The 18,360-nt window shown below is 48.4% G+C and overlaps 2 protein-coding genes across 2 annotated transcripts in view; one reads left to right on the plus strand and one right to left on the minus strand.

The window, feature by feature from the left end:
- Positions 1-7,947, minus strand: part of LOC121573456 (protein FAM163B) — a 39,870-nt gene extending 31,923 nt beyond the window's left edge. Inside the window, exon 1 of the mRNA XM_041885461.2 lies at positions 6,534-7,947. The gene's annotated coding sequence lies outside the window, so the exon portion shown is untranslated. The remainder of the gene's footprint in view (positions 1-6,533) is intronic.
- Positions 7,948-13,662: 5,715 nt separating this feature from the next.
- Positions 13,663-18,360, plus strand: part of LOC121573457 (dopamine beta-hydroxylase) — a 30,969-nt gene continuing 26,271 nt past the window's right edge. The window contains exon 1 of the mRNA XM_041885462.2: positions 13,663-14,413. Coding sequence (XP_041741396.2) covers positions 14,048-14,413 — 366 coding nt within the window. The 5' untranslated portion in view covers positions 13,663-14,047. The remainder of the gene's footprint in view (positions 14,414-18,360) is intronic.

An 18,360-nucleotide genomic window follows, 5' to 3' on the forward strand; every position in this document is an offset into this window, starting at 1 on the left:
GTTGAAAAACGAGTTTTAATGACTCCAACCTAAGTGTATGTAAACTTCCGACTTCAACTGTACATCGGTGGTGGTTCTCAGCCTATTCCCTTCATAGTGAACTACTTTTGACCAGATCCCTATGGACCCTGGCCAAAAGTAGAGCACTATATAGTAAAAAGGGTGCCATTTGGGACGCACATTTGGCCTAATGGTCAGTTGAGGAGGATATTCTCTGGGCAGTATAACAACTGGGGCCCGAGGTAGTTGGTACAGTAAGCTGAGTGAATGTCAACAGAGGTCATGTATTAACAGCTAAAGCTATAGCATCACCCAGTAAGCTGAGTGAATGTCAACAGAGGTCATGTATTAACAGCTAAATCTATAGCATCACCCAGTAAGCTGAGTGAATGTCAACAGAGGTCATATATTAACAGCTAAATCTATAGCATCACCCAGTAAGCTGAGTGAATATTAACAGCTAAAGCTATAGCATCACCCAGTAAGCTGAGTGAATGTCAACAGAGGTCATGTATTAACAGCTAAAGCTATAGCATCACCCAGTAAGCTGAGTGAATGTCAACAGAGGTCATGTATTAACAGCTAAATCTATAGCATCACCCAGTAAGCTGAGTGAATATTAACAGCTAAAGCTATAGCATCACCCAGTAAGCTGAGTGAATGTCAACAGAGGTCATGTATTAACAGCTAAAGCTATAGCATCACCCAGTAAGCTGAGTGAATGTCAACAGAGGTCATATATTAACAGCTAAAGCTATAGCATCACCCAGTAAGCTGAGTGAATATTAACAGCTAAATCTATAGCATCACCCAGTAAGCTGAGTGAATGTCAACAGAGGTCATGTATTAACAGCTAAATCTATAGCATCACCCAGTAAGCTGAGTGAATGTCAACAGAGGTCATGTATTAACAGCTAAATCTATAGCATCACCCAGTAAGCTGAGTGAATGTCAACAGAGGTCATGTATTAACAGCTAAATCTATAGCATCACCCAGTAAGCTGAGTGAATGTCAACAGAGGTCATGTATTAACAGCTAAATCTATAGCATCACCCAGTAAGCTGAGTGAATGTCAACAGAGGTCATGTATTAACAGCTAAAGCTATAGCATCACCCAGTAAGCTGAGGGAATGTCAACAGAGGTCATGTATTAACAGCTAAAGCTATAGCATCACCTCAAGCACTTCTTTCTTTCTCCTTTTTTGGAAAAGACTTTTCCTCAAACTTCTGTTTACAAGACTTACATAAAAAGCCCCTTTGTCAACACAGACTGTGTGTGTGTGTTTGGTGTGTGTGTTGTTTTCTCCTCTTCCTCTCCACAGAGTGGCTCCTGTAGGGCGGGCGTGTCCAGTCAGAGTGGCTCCACCCAGTCAGAGTGGCTCCTGTAGGGTGGGCGTGTCAGTCAAGGCTCCTGTAGGGCGGGTGTGGGGGCGTGTCGCAGAGTGGCTCCTGTAGGGTGGGCGTGTCCAGTTAGAGTGGCTCCTGTAGGGCGGGCGTGTCAAGAGTGGCTCCTGTGCGGGCGTGTCAGTCAGAGTGGCTCCTGTAGGAGCAGAGTGGCTCTGTGGGCGGGCGTGTAAGGGCTCCGGGCGTGTGTCAGAGTGGCTCCTGTAGGGCGGGCGTGTCCAGTCAGAGTGGCTCCTGTAGGGCGGGCGTGTCCAGTTAGAGTGGCTCCTGTAGGGCGGGCGTGTACAGTCAGAGTGGCTCCTGTAGGGCAGGCGTGTACAGTTAGCGCTGCTTTATACCTCCATCCATCGGCTTGGCAGACTGCCATTCAAGTATTTTTTCTTGTCGTTTATTTCAGGCACGCTAGCTCTCTCTCTCGCTGTTTGCCTCTGTTGCCGTGGTGAGCTGTTTGCCTCTGTGTTGCCGTGGTTGAGCTGTTTGCCTCTGTGTTGCCGTGGTTGAGCCTTTTGCCTCTGTGTTGCCGTGGTTGAGCCGTTTGCCTCTGTGTTGCCGTGGTTGAGCTGTTTGCCTCTGTGTTGCCGTGGTTGAGCTGTTTGCCTCTGTGTTGCCGTGGTTGAGCCGTTTGCCTCTGTGTTGCCGTGGTTGAGCTGTTTGCCTCTGTGTTGCCGTGGTGAGCGTAGGAGAAGTGACTGCTACGGACTAACCACTGCGTTGACACAGAGAGACTGGTGTAGGCTGCTGTGTGTCGCTCTCCATACACTCAACAACAACATTCACATTCAAATTGCTTCCGTTAGGCCTATACAGCATATTAACAAAGATTTAAATCCTCCAAGAACCATCCAAGAGAAGAGTTGAGATCTCCTATACTATGCCTAGTGTGTTGCTGCTGGCAACACCAGGGTTGTGGGTTTGATTCTCTCATGGAACATATACTGAATACGCGTCACTGTCAATGTTGACAGTTCTCTAAGTCACTTTGGATAAAAGTGTCTGCTAAATTACCATTTTATATCAAGTCGCTCTGGATAAGAGTGTCTGCTAAATGACTAAAATGTAAATGTAAAATATCAACATATTCAAGAACCTTCCAAGAAACGACTTGAGATGTATCCTGTATGTACGGCTATATAATGAACATGACAAAGCATCCTATGCAGTCCAGTAGAAAAGGGAACATAACATTACATCCCAGTGCCTCTCCATCATCCCTTGGAACCATCTCCAAGTACAGATGTAGGATCTTAATTTGATCGATCTTTTGTTGCTGAGTATTTTCCTGCACAGCAAGAAATGCAAACTTGTAGTGTATTCAAGGTTTAAAAAGGCTTCTAAAGTATGTTATTTCCACTTTAACATTACTGACTTGATTTGCAGTAACAAAAAATGTATCAACCCCTACAAAAACTGTTGTAGCAAACTGGCTCAAATTAAAATCCTATATCTGTAAAGGGTTGAGATACAATATATCCTTTATATAGGCTACAGCTTTATGATGAACATATCAAAGACCATGTGACATACTGGGCCATAAAACAGACTGGGGAACATTACATCCCAGTGCCTTGGAATCAATTTCATTAAGGCCCTTTCTTTATAGGCTGGTGATTCTAATATGGAGACTCTGATTCTGTCTGAAATGGCAATGCACTATTTGGGGAATAGGGTGCCATTTCAGGGGCACACTTTGATGCATGTCGTTCGGTCGCATGCTGTAGCCCTGCTAAAGGAGGCATGGCAACCAGGTTTCTAAACACCCTGTGACTGAGGCTGAGGGCTGAGGGCCAGGGCTGAGGGGCTGAGGGGCTGAGGGTCAGGGATGAGGGGCTGAGGGCCAGGGATGAGGGGCTGAGGGGCTGAGGATGAGGGGCTGAGGGGCTGAGGGCCAGGGCTACATGATGATGGTAGTAGGGGAGGGGCCGGAGGAAGAGAGGGGAGAACAGGGCAGAGGGAGGGGCGAGAGGAGGGGACCTGTGGTTGCTGCTGCTGGGTGACTGTGGGGATTGTGTGTGCGTGTGCGTGTGTGTACCGGTATGTCTTTTGTCTCTTTCCCCAAAATGGGAATTGGGTGCAGGGTGTCGGGGTGACAAGGAAACTGAACTAAGGGCTGGGGTGTAGCTTTCAAGAGATTTCTCACGAGGGAGGGAGGAAACAGACAGTCACTCATTGCTGTGTTCCCAGGGGGCCGAGGGTATTGGAAGGGTCATGGAGCAAGGAGCCATTGGGGCTTTACAGACTACGCTCCTCCTCCTCTCCACTCAGAAGGACGCAGCATCAGGGCTGACATCTGACATCACTGCTGGTGACTGCTGCAGACCCTGCCTCATTGGCCTTTGGCCCCATGCTGCTCAAGCATGGTGACCATACTGAAGCTAGTCTTTCATGACAGAATGTTAAACACACACAAGGTTCTGGGTATGCTAATGCAGACCGCTACCTCCTTGGTCCGACGTCCCCTGCCTACTGTACCATGGAGACCATACTGGTGCAGGCCTGTCTCATCATAGAAATCAAATACTAATCGAAGCCGGTCCACACATTACTGAAAGTCGACTTGAAGGGTTCTAGTAACTCAATTTCTATATCGTCCATAGCTTTTAAGTAAGAATTTCACTGTACTGTTTTACACCTGTTGTATCCTGTGCACGTGGCGAATACACTCTGAATCTTGAAACTGTCACTCCCTGCCTGTTGTAGCCCTGTTAGTGAAAAGGACGTAACGCTGCTTGCTTAGCGAACACCACTTCCCCACGATTCGGCCCATACCTTGTTCGAACTCGGGACCTCTGCCTTGCTAGCACACGTGACCACCCTCCTGAAGCGTCCTACCAGTCGGCGAAACGTGAAATGCTAGCTATTCACTGGCGCAAGTGGGGACACTTCAGGCTGAGGAGTAAGTTTCACACATCCCCATGTGCTACACTAGCATGGTGGTGCCTGTTGTAGCCCTGTGTTAGCATGGTGGTGCCTGTTGTAGCCCTGTGTTAGCATGGTGGTGCCTGTTGTAGCCCTGTGTTAGCATGGTGGTGCCTGTTGTAGCCCTGTGGGTGTAGCCCTGTGTTAGCATGGTGGTGCCTGTTGTAGCCCTGTGTTAGCATGGTGGTGCCTGTTGTAGCCCTGTGTTAGCATGGTGGTGCCTGATGTAGCCCTGTGATAGCATGGTGGTGCCTGATGTAGCCCTGTGATAGCATGGTGGTGACCAATGATCATGCTAACCTCTTTGCGGACCGTCCTACTTTCACATAAGGGCTGAATCATAACAAAGAATCAGACATGGACTGTTATATGGAGAGCAGAGCAGCAGTGAGTCTGGGAGAGATGAGCATGCAAGGAGGAAGTGAGTCTGGGAGAGATGAGCACGCAAGGAGGAAGTGAGTCTGGGAGAGATGAGCACGCAAGGAGGAGGAGGAAGTGAGTCTGGTTTAGTTTGATCAGACTGCTGAGGGGTTGTCAGTAGCCTGCCCTAAGCAGTTTGGTTCATTCTGCAAAACCGCTTCAACTCTGAACCCTCCCTGCTTAACTTGCATGTGTGCTGACGCACACACACACACACACACACACGCACACACACACACACAGAGAGAGAGAGAGAGAGAGAGAAATAATGCATGCAGAGCAGAATTAGGCTGATACCTGCTAATGATCAAAATCCAGTAAAGAGCCGTTAAATTCTACAACCACCTACAAGGAAGCGATTCCCAAACCTTCCATAACAAAGCCATCACCTACAGAGAGATGAACCTGGAGAAGAGTCCCCTAAGCAAGCTGGTCCTGGGGCTCTTTTCACAAACACAAACAGACCCCACAGAGCCCCAGGACTGCATCATGAGAAAACAAAAAGATAATTCCTTGACACATTGGAAAGAATTTACAAAAAAACAGAGCACACTAGAATGCTATTTGGCACTAAACAGAGAGTACACGGTGGCAGAATACCTGACCACTGTGACTGACCCAAAATTAAGGAAATCTTTGACTATGTACAGACTCAGTGAGCATAGCCTTGCTATTGAGAAAGGCCGCCGTAGGCAGACCTGGCTCTCAAGAGAAGACAGGCGATGTGCACACTGCCCACAAAATGAGGTGGAAACTGAGCTGCACTTCCTAACCTCCTGACAAATGTATGACCATATTAGACACATATTTCCCTCAGATTACACAGACCCACACAGAATTCGAAAACAATCCAATTTGGATAAACTCCCATATCTATTGGGTGAAATACCACAGTGTGCCATCACAGCAGCAAGATTTGTGACCTGTTGCCACAAGAAAATGGCAACCAGTGAAGAACAAAACACCATTGTAAATACAACCTATATTTATGTTTATTTATTTTCCTTTTTGTACTTTAACTATTTGCACATCATTCTAACACTGTATGTAGACATAATATGACATTTGACAATGTTAACATATGTTTCCCATGCCAATAAAGGGGGGGGGGGCTGGACGCTAGAAACTTGTTTGTGTGTTTCTGCACCATCGAACGCAGTCTAGGACTGGAAAGAAGGCAACTCAAGAACCCGAGTTACTAAAGTGACTCCAAGTAATAAAAAGTGATGGTTGCATAGGCCTCCAGATTAATTAATTCTATGAAATGTGTAAAAACAAAGATTCTCTCTAAAGATAATCATTGGTCAATTACTCTAAATGTCAACCCAAAGCACAACCTCGACTTGAATGATTAGAGTAGCAGGGCTCTCCAACCCTGTTCCTGGAGAGCAACCCTCCTGTAGGTTTTCACTCCAACCCCAGTTGTAACTAACCTCATTCATTTTATCAACCAGCTAATTATTAGAATCAGGTGCGCTAGATTTGGGGATTGGAGCAAACACCTACAGGACGGTAGCTCTCCAGGAACAGGGTTGGAGAGCCCTGGGTAGACCGTTGTCTAAAAACAGAACTACACTGCATTCATAGGCTACATAGCTAGATTCAAGAAAGATCAAGTTTAGTATACTTTTTTTGACATAAACATGACAACGAATAACAGCTACCATGCCCACAGCAAACACACATTGTCTGGAGACTGAGTCGTCCACGCCACGAGGAAACAACAACGAAAAGCATCACAAGTTCTAGGCAAATACATACAGCTAGCCATGGGTATAAGCTAAGACCTTACCTTCACAGATATTTGAAATGTACCTGGTCGCATCTGCGGGGGTGCTGTCTCGTTAGAGCTCTATTCCGATCATCAGTGAGGCTGGCACGTGAGACACGGAATGGTCGCGGGCAGACTCGGGTGATAATGATTTGTTTATTTCTGTCACAGCTTCAGTGTAACCCAAACAGTTGTGTTAACCCCTCCAGTTTCACCATATGACCCCAGTATGGAAAAGTGACCAGTCCACAAAACCGTTACTTTAATAACTATTTCATACGAACTATGGAATGCATTTAAGGCATAGCCTAAAATATACGTTAATAATGTCTAGCAAAATCGCAACGAAATAAAAACTAAATACAAATCGAAATATCTCAATATGAATAGTGTTGAGTCCATATAGTCTAGCAAATGTAAATCACTGTTGTCCTTTCCTTATTCCCACGTTGTTTATTTCTTTTATTTGTGTTGCTCTCCTCTCATTCCACTATCCAATGAATTCATAAGGGATTGATAAGGCATATAGAGGCCAATTCCAGGCACCTTTCAATTCACATGCAACGCAAAAACTAAGTATTTCAAAGCTGCTTAAAATAATCTCAAAATACGTCCAAAGAATCGACAAAAATATATGTTTTGATAAGGCATATACCAACAGCGCCCGCTTGGATGGAGTTTGATAGGTTGTATTGTGACTGCCTGGTATCTGCTTGGTATCTTTAAAATACGGTCCTTACACCTATACCGCGCATAACGAAAGCATGTGTAACGGTAAAGGGGAAAAATCACGACAGCTCCGTCACAAAGCAGTTTTCCACAATTAGAAGTGGTCAGATGTCCTGTCCCGAGGGTCTTTTGAGAAATAACCGTCAGGGATTTGAAACTGTTCTTTCTCCGCTCCCCGGTTTTGGCTCCGCTGGTAGGCTAATGTGGTCACGGGCGCTTGTGGCTGCTGTTGGTTCGGTTAGTCCATCAGCTACTGTAGCCCTTATTGCTGACACTCGGGTAGTCGCCCTATAATTCCTGTACTGGGCGTTATAGCCTAGCTGTGTAGCGTATTTCCTCGCGTTCGCAGTGCAAATGGAAATCAGCAGCCTAAAAAATGATCGGCATTGGTGGTGCTCCAATCGAAGGCGTTGAGATTGAGACAGAAGAAAGTAACCTACGAAAATCTCACCGCTGAATACAGTAAACCTCGGCTGAGCAGACAGAGCAGAGAAAGTGGTCATTAAAATCAGCGCTTCTCGTAGCCTAATATGCCCAAATGCTTATGTAGAGGATGGATATTGTAAAACTGTGACAAGTTCAGTCATTACAATATCGACTCTTGAGATTCAGCCTTCGGAGAGATGTCGACGTGAAGTGCATCCCTGAGAGTTAGAATCGACACCTCTGTCCTACTCTCATCTTCGAAAGGGCGACTATATGCGAATAGAAACTCATCACTTTTCTCACGACTGTTTGTGTATTTCAGCAGCACCGACAGCGGCTTCATCAACATGTGACACACACACTGAACGAAATTTGTCTGTTTCATCACCATGGATAACAGCTTAGCTAGAAGAATGCATAAGGGTTATACTCCTTACAATGCATAAGGAATTATAATAGAACATTTATAATAATTCATAAAACATTTATACACACTTATAAGTGTTTATAATGGCGTTTCGTGAAAGTTATTTTAAAGAGTGTCTGAAGAAACACTGGGCGCAAAGAGAGAGGAGAGAGGAGAGAGCAGAAAGAGGGAGAGATAGGAGAGAGAGCAGAGAGAGAGTAGAGAGAGCAGAGAGAGAGAGAGCAGAGAGAGAGAGGAGAGAGAGAGCAGAGAGAGAGCAGAGAGAGCGGAGAGAGCAGAGAGAGAGCAGAGAGAGCGGAGAGAGAGCAGAGAGAGCAGAGAGAGAGGAGAGAGAGCAGAGAGAGAGCAGAGAGAGCAGAGAGAGCAGAGAGAGAGCAGAGAGAGCAGAGAGAGCAGAGAGAGAGCAGAGAGAGCAGAGAGAGAGCAGAGAGAGCAGAGAGAGCAGAGAGAGAGCGGAGAGAGCAGAGAGAGCGAGAGAGAGCAGAGAGAGCAGAGAGAGCAGAGAGAGACTAGGGAGAGAGCAGAGAGAGCAGAGAGAGAGAGAGAGCAGAGAGAGGAGAGAGAGCAGAGAGAGAGAGAGAGAGCAGAGAGAGCAGAGAGAGAGCAGAGAGAGCAGAGAGAGAGCAGAGAGAGCAGAGAGAGCAGAGAGAGACTAGAGAGAGAGCAGAGAGAGAGCAGAGAGAGGAGAGAGAGCAGAGAGAGCAGAGAGAGAGCAGAGAGAGGAGAGAGAGCAGAGAGAGGAGAGAGAGCAGAGAGAGCAGAGAGAGCAGAGAGAGAGAGCAGAGAGAGAGAGAGAGAGAGAGCAGAGAGAGAGGAGAGAGAGCAGAGAGAGCGGAGAGAGAGGAGAGAGAGCGGAGAGAGAGCAGAGAGAGGAGAGAGAGCAGAGAGAGCAGAGAGAGAGCAGAGAGAGCGGAGAGAGAGGAGAGAGAGCGGAGAGAGAGGAGAGAGAGCAGAGAGAGAGCAGAGAGAGCGGAGAGAGAGCAGAGAGAGCGGAGAGAGAGGAGAGAGAGCAGAGAGAGCAGAGAGAGAGCAGAGAGAGCGGAGAGAGGAGAGAGAGCAGAGAGAGCAGAGAGAGAGCAGAGAGAGCGGAGAGAGAGCAGAGAGAGCAGAGAGAGAGCAGAGAGAGAGCAGAGAGAGCGGAGAGAGAGCAGAGAGAGCAGAGAGAGCAGAGAGAGCAGAGAGAGCGGAGAGAGAGGAGAGAGAGCAGAGAGAGCAGAGAGAGCAGAGAGAGAGCAGAGAGAGCGGAGAGAGCGGAGAGAGAGCAGAGAGAGAGCAGAGAGAGCAGACTGGGACACATAGAACACATCCAGCCCAACCAAACAACCTGGCCAGGGGCCAAAACAAGCAGTGGTCCATCTGGTGTGCCTAGCTGCTTCAGGAGTTCAGCCAGAATGGTAATGACCAGTGACTGGGCTACTTAGCTGGTGCTGAGCCCCACTGGGCAGCAGGGTCTGGCTGGGTACTGCTGAGATGGCAGATCAGCTATACAAATTATGGACATGTTAACCTTTAGGTAATTTTAGCCTAAAGACAAGTGATTTGTGTTGTCAAGAGAGGGTTTTACATGATGAATATGTTACAACGCCATTTGTATAAAGGATGGCCAATGACAGGAAGGTGAGGGGAGGAAAAGAGAGGTACAATATATTGCTGTCTCTAATTCCTTACTCTCTGTATTCCCTTATCATTTTAGACCAAATAAAATATTGATCACAAAAAGAGGGGTTTTCATCAAAAGACAGCAATATGCATTTGTAAAAGATGCAGGGATTCTCTGAAACTCCTTGCCATAGAAATTGTGTTGCAGTAATTATAATTGCTTTAGAAGTTAGAAGTTGGCTACTTACATAGTTATATGGACATACAATAAATGGAGACAATTTGGACCGAAAGAAGTGTCCCCTTCCAACAATCCAAAATGTCTGGTACAAAACATTCATTAGATTACGATCACAGACATTTCCCAATGGGCACAGATGTAATTTCAACTTCTAGTTTTGATTTACATTTGGATGAGTTGTCAACTAACGTGAATTCAGCATTAAATCAACAAAACGTGCCACCAAGTCATTGGATTTAGATTAAAAGTTGGGTGAAAAAAAGACTAAATTCCCTTACATTGATGACCTTTAGCAAATCCAATCAGTTTTCCAAGTTGATTCAACATCATCAAATAGCATTTTTTTTGTTGAAATGATGTGGAAACAACATTGATTCAACCAGTTTTTGCCCAGTGGGTTCTCTCTCTCTCCCTCTTGCCCTCTCTCCTCCCCCAGTCCATCTCTGTCCCTCCTCACCCTAATCCCCTCCTCCTCTTCCTCCTCACACCCAGAGCTCATCTCAGATGAGGGAACATAGTTTGAGAGAAAGCGAAAAACTGGGTTTTTATTGCATTAATTATTCAACTTTAAAATATTAGAGGAGGGGGGCTGAGATTATGCTGTTGTAGTGACAAGGATCTGTATTATTCATAGATGTAGGAAGACAGAAGTTAGGTTATTTTATTCTGTTCTCCTCCTGCTCTCCCATGAGACAACAAAGCCCCCCCAGACAGACAGAGACAAACAGCCCTCCCAGACAGACATAGACAGACAGCCCCCCAGACAGACAGAGACAAACAGCCCTCCCAGACAGACATAGACAGACAGCCCTCCCAGACAGACAGAGACAAACAGCCCTCCCAGACAGACAGAGACAAACAGCCCTCCCAGACAGACAGAGACAAACAGCCCTCCCAGACAGACAGAGACAAACAGCCCTCCCAGACAGACAGAGACAAACAGCCCTCCCAGACAGACAGAGACAGACAGCCGTCCCAGACAGACAGACTGACAGACAGACATACAAAGACAGACAGACAACCCACACAGACGGAGACAGACAGAGAGACAACCCACACAGCCAGAGACAGACAAACAACCCACATAATTCATGCAACAATAATTGCCAAAATGGCACCCCCACTGTCCTAGTCCAGACCCCACCCCCACTGTGCATGTCTAGACCCCCATCCCCACTGTGCATGTCTAGACCCCAACCCCCACTGTCCTAGTCCAGACCCCCACCCCCACTGTCCTAGTCCAGACCCCACCCCCACTGTGCATGTCTAGACCCCCATCCCCACTGTGCATGTCTAGACCCCAACCCCCACTGTCCTAGTCCAGACCCCCACCCCCACTGTCCTAGTCCAGACCCCACCCCCACTGTGCATGTCTAGACCCCTATCCCCACTGTCCTAGTCCAGACCCCACCCCCACTGTGCATGTACAGTCCCCACCCCAACTGTCCATTTCCCACCACATCCTGTCCTGTCCTGTCCATGACCCGTCCCGTCCGTGTCCTGTCCTATCTTGTCCGTGTCGTGTCCTGTCCCACCCTGCTCTGTCCTGTCTTTGTTCTGTCCTGCCTTATCCTGTGCTGTGCAGTCCCATCCTGTTCCTGTCCTACCCTGTTCTGCTCTGTCCTGTCCTCCTGTCCTGTCATGTCCCACCCCATCCTGTCCTGGCTTAGCCGAGCACATTACAGTATGCTGGGATGTTCCAGGAGGAGTGACTGGCTTGTTCCAGGCTGGATAATGTCAGAGAGGGCCTCAGGCTCTCCGGTCCCAGTGCAACTCACTGTCCCAGTCTCTAGCCATATCTCCCTCTCTCTCTCTCTCTCTCTCTCTCTCTCTCTCTCTCTCTCTCTCTCTCTCTCTCTCTCTCTCTCTCTCTCTCTCTCTCTCTCTCTCTCTCTCTCTCTCTCTCTCTCTCTCTCTCTCTCTCTCTCTCTCTCTCACGCTCTCTCTCTCTCTCTCTCTCTCTGCTCTCTCTCTCTCTCTCTCTCTCTCTTTCTCTCTCTCTCTCTCTCGCGCGCGCTCTCTCACTCTTTCTATCTCTCTGTTCCTCTCTCCCTCCGTCGCTCTCTCGCTCTCTCTCGCTCTCTTTCTCTCTCTCGCTCTCTCGCTCTTTCTAGCTCTCTGTTCCTCTCTCTCTCTTTTCTCTAGTTCACAGCCTTCATTTGTGGCTTGTATTTTGTGTTACTGCTGCATCAGTGGAGGAAGGAAGGAACTGGAGCTAGTGTAAGGAGCTAGTAGAGTCAGCCAGCTCCGTGTGGGCAAGCCTGGTGTATTGTCACGTCTCTCAGGGTGTAAGTCACAGCAGCCCCGTGGCCTCAGGGCACAGCCCATCATTACATTACCCATGTTGCCTCTCTCTGCTACTCTTAACCCTTCATCCCTCCACCCCTCACTCCCTCTCTCCTTCCATCCCTTCCCTGCTGACTCCCTCACTCTTTGAAATCCTCATGGCCACAGGGGTTGAGCTAACCTTTTCAGCAAACAAGAAGGTGTCCATGTATCTTGATTGAGAAAAACACTACACTATTGACAGCCTTCTGATTGTATCTTCCTCTAACCCTGGAGGGATGGGTAGGATAATGGTGGGGGTTAATGGTGTGTTACCTGACTCATGTACACACACACACACACACACACACACACACACACACACACACACACACACACACACACACACACACACACACACACACACACACACACACACACACACACACACACACACACACACACACACACACACACACACACACAGTCTTGTACAGTTAACCTTGTGGGGACACACAATTCAGTCCCATTCAAAATCCTATTTTCCCTAACCCCTAACCCTAAACCTAACCCGTACTCTTACCCTTACCCTAACCCTAACCCTAACCTTAACCCAAAAACCTAACCTTAACCCTAACCCTAAACCTAACCCTAGCTCCTAACCCAAACCATAACGTAATTCTAACCCTAACAGTAATTCTAACCTTAACCCTGTCCCCAGTTGGTCAAATTTTGGATCATTTTCTATTCTTGTGGGGACTTCTTACTCCAGATTAAAAATAATTACTCTAAAATTGGCATGTTCATTAGGATTTACTCATGAATTATGAATATTTCTGTATCCATTATAACAGGCCTTTCTGTCAGTGCTATTTGTTGTTAATTAGACAGTAAAAGCAATGAACGCACCATCTGCAGAAGAACATAAGAGTTAACCATTGAGCTGTAAAGTCTGGTTTGATTTCATGTCACAACAAACTAAAATCAAAACACATTTTTGTGTTATTTCCTGAGATCATAATATCAAAGCAGTTGTCATGGCGAAAGGTCCCGGAGTTTTGACAGGTCAGGTGATGCAGTGCTACAATGGAACACGTACATGTTGTGGCTGGTCTGCTGCCTGATCAGACAGATAGCAACTTAGGTCAGAGTTTGAGCGTCAGACTTCCCTTAAATCCAGCCATGCATCCCCAATTGGCCCATGAGGCCAAAACCAGAGGAGATTGAATAGGCAATAAAACTCAGTTAGTCTGTCTGGATTGCCATTGATAATGTCCATGGTCCTTTAGGATCAATTATGGACTGGCAGATGTCGAAAACTGTGCTTGACCAGAGGGCTTAATGAAAACAATTGAATTTTGGTCAACAAACATAATGTCATTAAACCAGATAAAGAGCCATGGGTCACATGGGAGTTCCTTTAAAAGACTAAAAAGAGAGAGAGAGAGAGAGAGAGAGAGAGACACAGGCCAGAGGAGAGACACCAACCAAGAAGAGACAGGACAGAGAAAGAAAGAAAGCTGACGGTGTTCGATGGAGTTCAATCGAGAGAAAAAGAGACTGCTTAGAAAAAGATAAGGAACTGAGAAGACAGGATACTGTGAAAGAAGCGGATAACCCACTAACCAGGCTTAGAGACATTGGCATGGGGCACCACCTGGAGATGTAAGGAGAATAGAGAAGAAAAACCAACTCCAACTGGTAGACAAGAGAAAGAGGAGTACTTCAGATGCTCTATGTGTTACACTGAGACTAACAGATCAACCAACCGACTAACCAACTCACCATCCTACTGACCGGCTGACTGACCAACCGACCAACCAACCCAGACGATAGTCTCTGCACGGTATGCGCCTCCTCAACAAGGACCTGAGGCTGCAGGACGTGACTCTGATGTACCTGACTGTCTTAGCCACCCTGGTGGTGATCCTGGTAGCCTCCTACCAGGTAGATCCTGCTGCCAGCCCCTCCAGGGGAGTATCCACCCCGACCTCTACCTCCACCCCCGTGCAGCTGCCCTACCACATGCCCCTGGACCCTCGTGGACACCTCCAGCTCTCTTGGAACATCTCCTACCCCCTCCAGGAGCTGTATCTGGAGGTGCGGTGCAGCGAGATGAAACATGGCCTGATCCTGGGGATGTCCGACCGTGGGGAGCTCACCAACGCTGACCTGGTGGTCCTCTGGGACGATGGCCACCAGTCCTACTTTGGGGTAAGGAAGTGGCATATTGTAGATACTAGTCCTACCTTGGGGTAAAGAAGGGGCATATTGTAGATACTAGTCCTACTTTGGGGAAAGGCAGGGCACTAGTCCTACTTTGGGGAAAGGCAGGGCACTAGTCCTACTTTGGAGAAAGGAAGGGCACTAGTCCTAGTTTGGAGAAAGGAAGGGCACTAGTCCTAGTTTGCATCCAAATAGCATTCAATTTCCTATGTGCTGACATACATTTGTCCAGGGTTCTGGTAGTAGTAGTGCACTATATAGGGAATAGCATTTGGGTCCAAACCATACTTTGGTGTAAGGAAAGCTGGTATATGTTCTGTTGCTTTCAATGACAGGTGGTTCTGCTAGTATAAGAGAGACAGTGGCTCAATGTGGTTCCAAAGACCTGGCAGGTTCATTAGAGAGCGTGGTGTATACCAAGGTTGAGGGTTTCATTCACACATGGGAGGGATAAGGGGTAATGCTGTAGTTCAGCAGTGTTTTCCTTATTCAATCTGATTCAGAGTGCAGCGCTGCCTCCAGGGCAGAACAAATGTGATTGATTGCATGGAAGAAAGAAAGCACAACGCCTAACCAATTAGGATTACTTGCCTAAATTTAACCAATCCCATTTGTTTCTGCCCTCGAGGCAGAGCTGCCTCCAGAACAAGATTGAATAAGGAACACGCCAATCTGCCACATTGTAGCTCCCCCTCATCCCTTCATCCATCCCTCCCCTCATCCCTTCATCCATCCCTCCCCTCATCCCTTCATCCATCCCTCCCCTCATCTCTCCATCCATCCCTCCCCTCATCCCTTCATCCATCCCTCCCCTCATCTCTCCATCCATCCCTCCCCTCATCTCTCCATCCATCCCTCCCCTCATCCCTTCATCCATCCCTCCCCTCATCCCTTCATCCATCCCTCCCCTCATCCCTTCATCATCCCTCCCCTCATCTCTTCATCCAACCCTCCCCTCATCTCTTCATCCATCCATCCCTCCCCTCATCTCTTCATCCATCCCTCCCCTCATCTCTTCCTCCATCCCTCCCCTCATCTCTCCATTCATCCCTCCCCTCATCTCTTCCTCCATTCCTCCCCTCATCTCTCCATCCATCCCTCCCCTCCTCTCTTCATCCATCCCTCCCCTCATCTCTTCCTCCATCCCTCCCCTCATCTCTTCATCCATCCCTCCCCTCATCTCTCCATCCATCCCTCCCCTCATCTCTTCCTCCATTCCTCCCCTCATCTCTTCATCCATCCCTCCCCTCATCTCTCCATCCATCCCTCCCCTCATCTCTTCATCCATCCCTCCCCTCATCTCTCCATCCATCCCTCCCCTCATCTCTCCATCCATCCCTCCCCTCATCTCTTCCTCCATCCCTCCCCTCATCTCTCCATCCATCCCTCCCCTCATCTCTTCATCCTTCCCTCCCCTCATCTCTCCATCAATCCCTCCGCTCATCTCTTCCTCAATCCCTCCCCTCATCTCTTCATCCATCCATCCCTCCCCTCATCTCTCCATCCATCCCTCCCCTCATCTCTCCATCCATCCCTCCCCTCATCTCTCCAGCCATCCCTCCCCTCATCTCTTCATCCATCCATCCCTCCCCTCATCTCTTCCTCCATCCCTCCCCTCATCTGTGGTCCTCTGTAGCTCAGCTGGTAGAGCACGGCGCTTGTAACGCCAAGGTAGTGGGTTCGAGCCCCGGGACCACCCATACACAAAAATGTATGCACACATGACTGTAAGTCGCTTTGGATAAAAGCGTCTGCTAAATGGCATATTATTATTTATTATTTATCTCTTCATCCATCCATCCCTCCCCTCATCTCTTCCTCCATCCCTCCCCTCATCTCTTCATCCATACATCCCTCCCCTCATCTCTTCCTCCACCCCTCCCCTAATCTATTCATCCATCCCTCCCGTCATCTCTCCATCCATCCCTCTCCTCATCTCTTCATCCATCCCTCCCCTCATCCCTTCTTACACTTCAACCTCTCCCTCCCCTCATCTACAGCTGTGTCAGGTTAACAGGGCTCTCTTTTCTCAACTCTCTTTCTCAACTCTCCGCACCCTCCCTCTCTCTCCATCTCTCTCCTCTCCTCTCTCCGTCTATCACCCTCTCTCTCCCTATCTCTCTCCCCTCCCTCTCCATCCCTACCCTCCATCCCATCCCATCCCTCCCCTCCCTCCCTCCCTCCCCCTCAGGGAAAGACTGTTGGGAGCAGAACAGTCCCAACGGTCTCTCTCTCTCTCTCTCTCTCTCTCTCTCTCTCTCTCTCTCTCTCTCTCTCTCTCTCTCTCTCTCCTCCCTCCCTCCGTCCCTCTCTCTCTCTCTCTCTCTCTCTCTCTCTCTCTCTCTCTCTCTCTCTCTCTCTCTCTCTCTCTCTCTCTCTCTCTCTCTCTCTCTCTTTCTCTCCCTCTGTCTGTCTGTCTGTCTCTCTATCTCTCTCTCTCTCTCTCTCTCTCTCTCTCTCTCTCTCTCTCTCTCTCTCTCTCTCTCTCTCTCTCTCTCTCTCTCTCTCTCTTCTCTCTCTCTCTCTCTCTCTCTCTCTCTCTCTCTCTCTCTCTCTCTCTCTCTCTCTCTCTCTCTCTCTCTCTCTCTCTCTCTCTCTCTCTCTTTCTCTCCCTCTGTCTCTCTCAGTGAGTGGATCTGGTGGTCGATTTTAATCCACCGTGGGGCAGCACACATACATTATACATTCCTTTTCACTCCTCCCAACTCTGCCTGGACCCATCCCTGGCCTGCCTGACTCTCTGCCTGCCTGACTCTCTGTGAGGAGCTGCATAGCTTCCTGCTGCACCATGAATGCTGAATGGCCCCTCCGATCCCTGTACAAGGGAGTAGGTCCAACAGGGAGTAATGAGGGGATAGATAGAGTGATGAGGGGATAGAGAGAGTGATGAGAGGATAGCGAGAGTGATGAGGGGATAGAGAGAGGGATGAGGGGATAGAGAGAGGGATGAGGGGGTAGAGAGAGTGATGAGGGGATAGAGAGAGGGATGAGGGGATAGAGAGAGGGATGAGAGGGTAGAGAGAGTGATGAGGGGATAGAGAGAGGGATGAGGGGGTAGAGAGAGTGATGAGGGGATAGAGAGAGGGATGAAGGGATAGAGAGAGGGATGAGGGGGTAGAGAGAGTGATGAGGGGATAGAGAGAGGGATGAGGGGATAGAGAGAGGGATGAGAGGGTAGAGAGAGTGATGAGGGGATAGAGAGAGGGATGAGGGGGTAGAGAGAGTGATGAGGGGATAGAGAGAGGGATGAGGGGGTAGAGAGAGGGATGAGGGGATAGAGAGAGGGATGAGGGGATAGAGAGAGGGATGAGGGGATAGAGAGAGGGATGAGGGGATAGAGAGAGGGATGAGGGGATAGAGAGAGTGATGAGGGGATAGAGTGAGAGATGAGGGGATAGAGAGAGGGATGAGGGGATAGAGAAAGGGATGAAATGGAAGAGAGTGATGAGGGGATAGAGAGAGGGATGAGGGGATAGAGAGAGGGATGAGGGGGTAGAGAGAGGGATGAGGGGATAGAGAGAGGGATGAGGGGATAGAGAGAGTGATGAGGGGATAGAGTGAGAGATGAGGGGATAGAGAGAGGGATGAGGGGATAGAGAAAGGGATGAAATGGAAGAGAGTGATGAGGGGATAGAGAGAGGGATGAGGGGGTAAAGAGAGGGATGAGGGGATAGAGAGAGGGATGAGGGGATAGAGAGAGGGATGAGGGATAGAGAGAGGGATGAGGGGGTAGAGAGAGGGATGAGGGGATAGAGAGAGGGATGGGGGGTAGAGAGGGTGATGAGGGGATAGAGTGAGGGATGAGGGGATAGAGAGAGGGATGAGGGGATAGAGAGAGGGATGAAATGGAAGAGAGTGATGAGGGGATAGAGAGAGGGATGAGGGGATAGAGAGAGGGATGAGGGGGTAGAGAGAGGGATGAGGGGATAGAGAGA

Source organism: Coregonus clupeaformis, chromosome 9 (assembly GCF_020615455.1).
Source record: "Coregonus clupeaformis isolate EN_2021a chromosome 9, ASM2061545v1, whole genome shotgun sequence".
Lineage (NCBI taxonomy): Eukaryota > Metazoa > Chordata > Actinopteri > Salmoniformes > Salmonidae > Coregonus > Coregonus clupeaformis.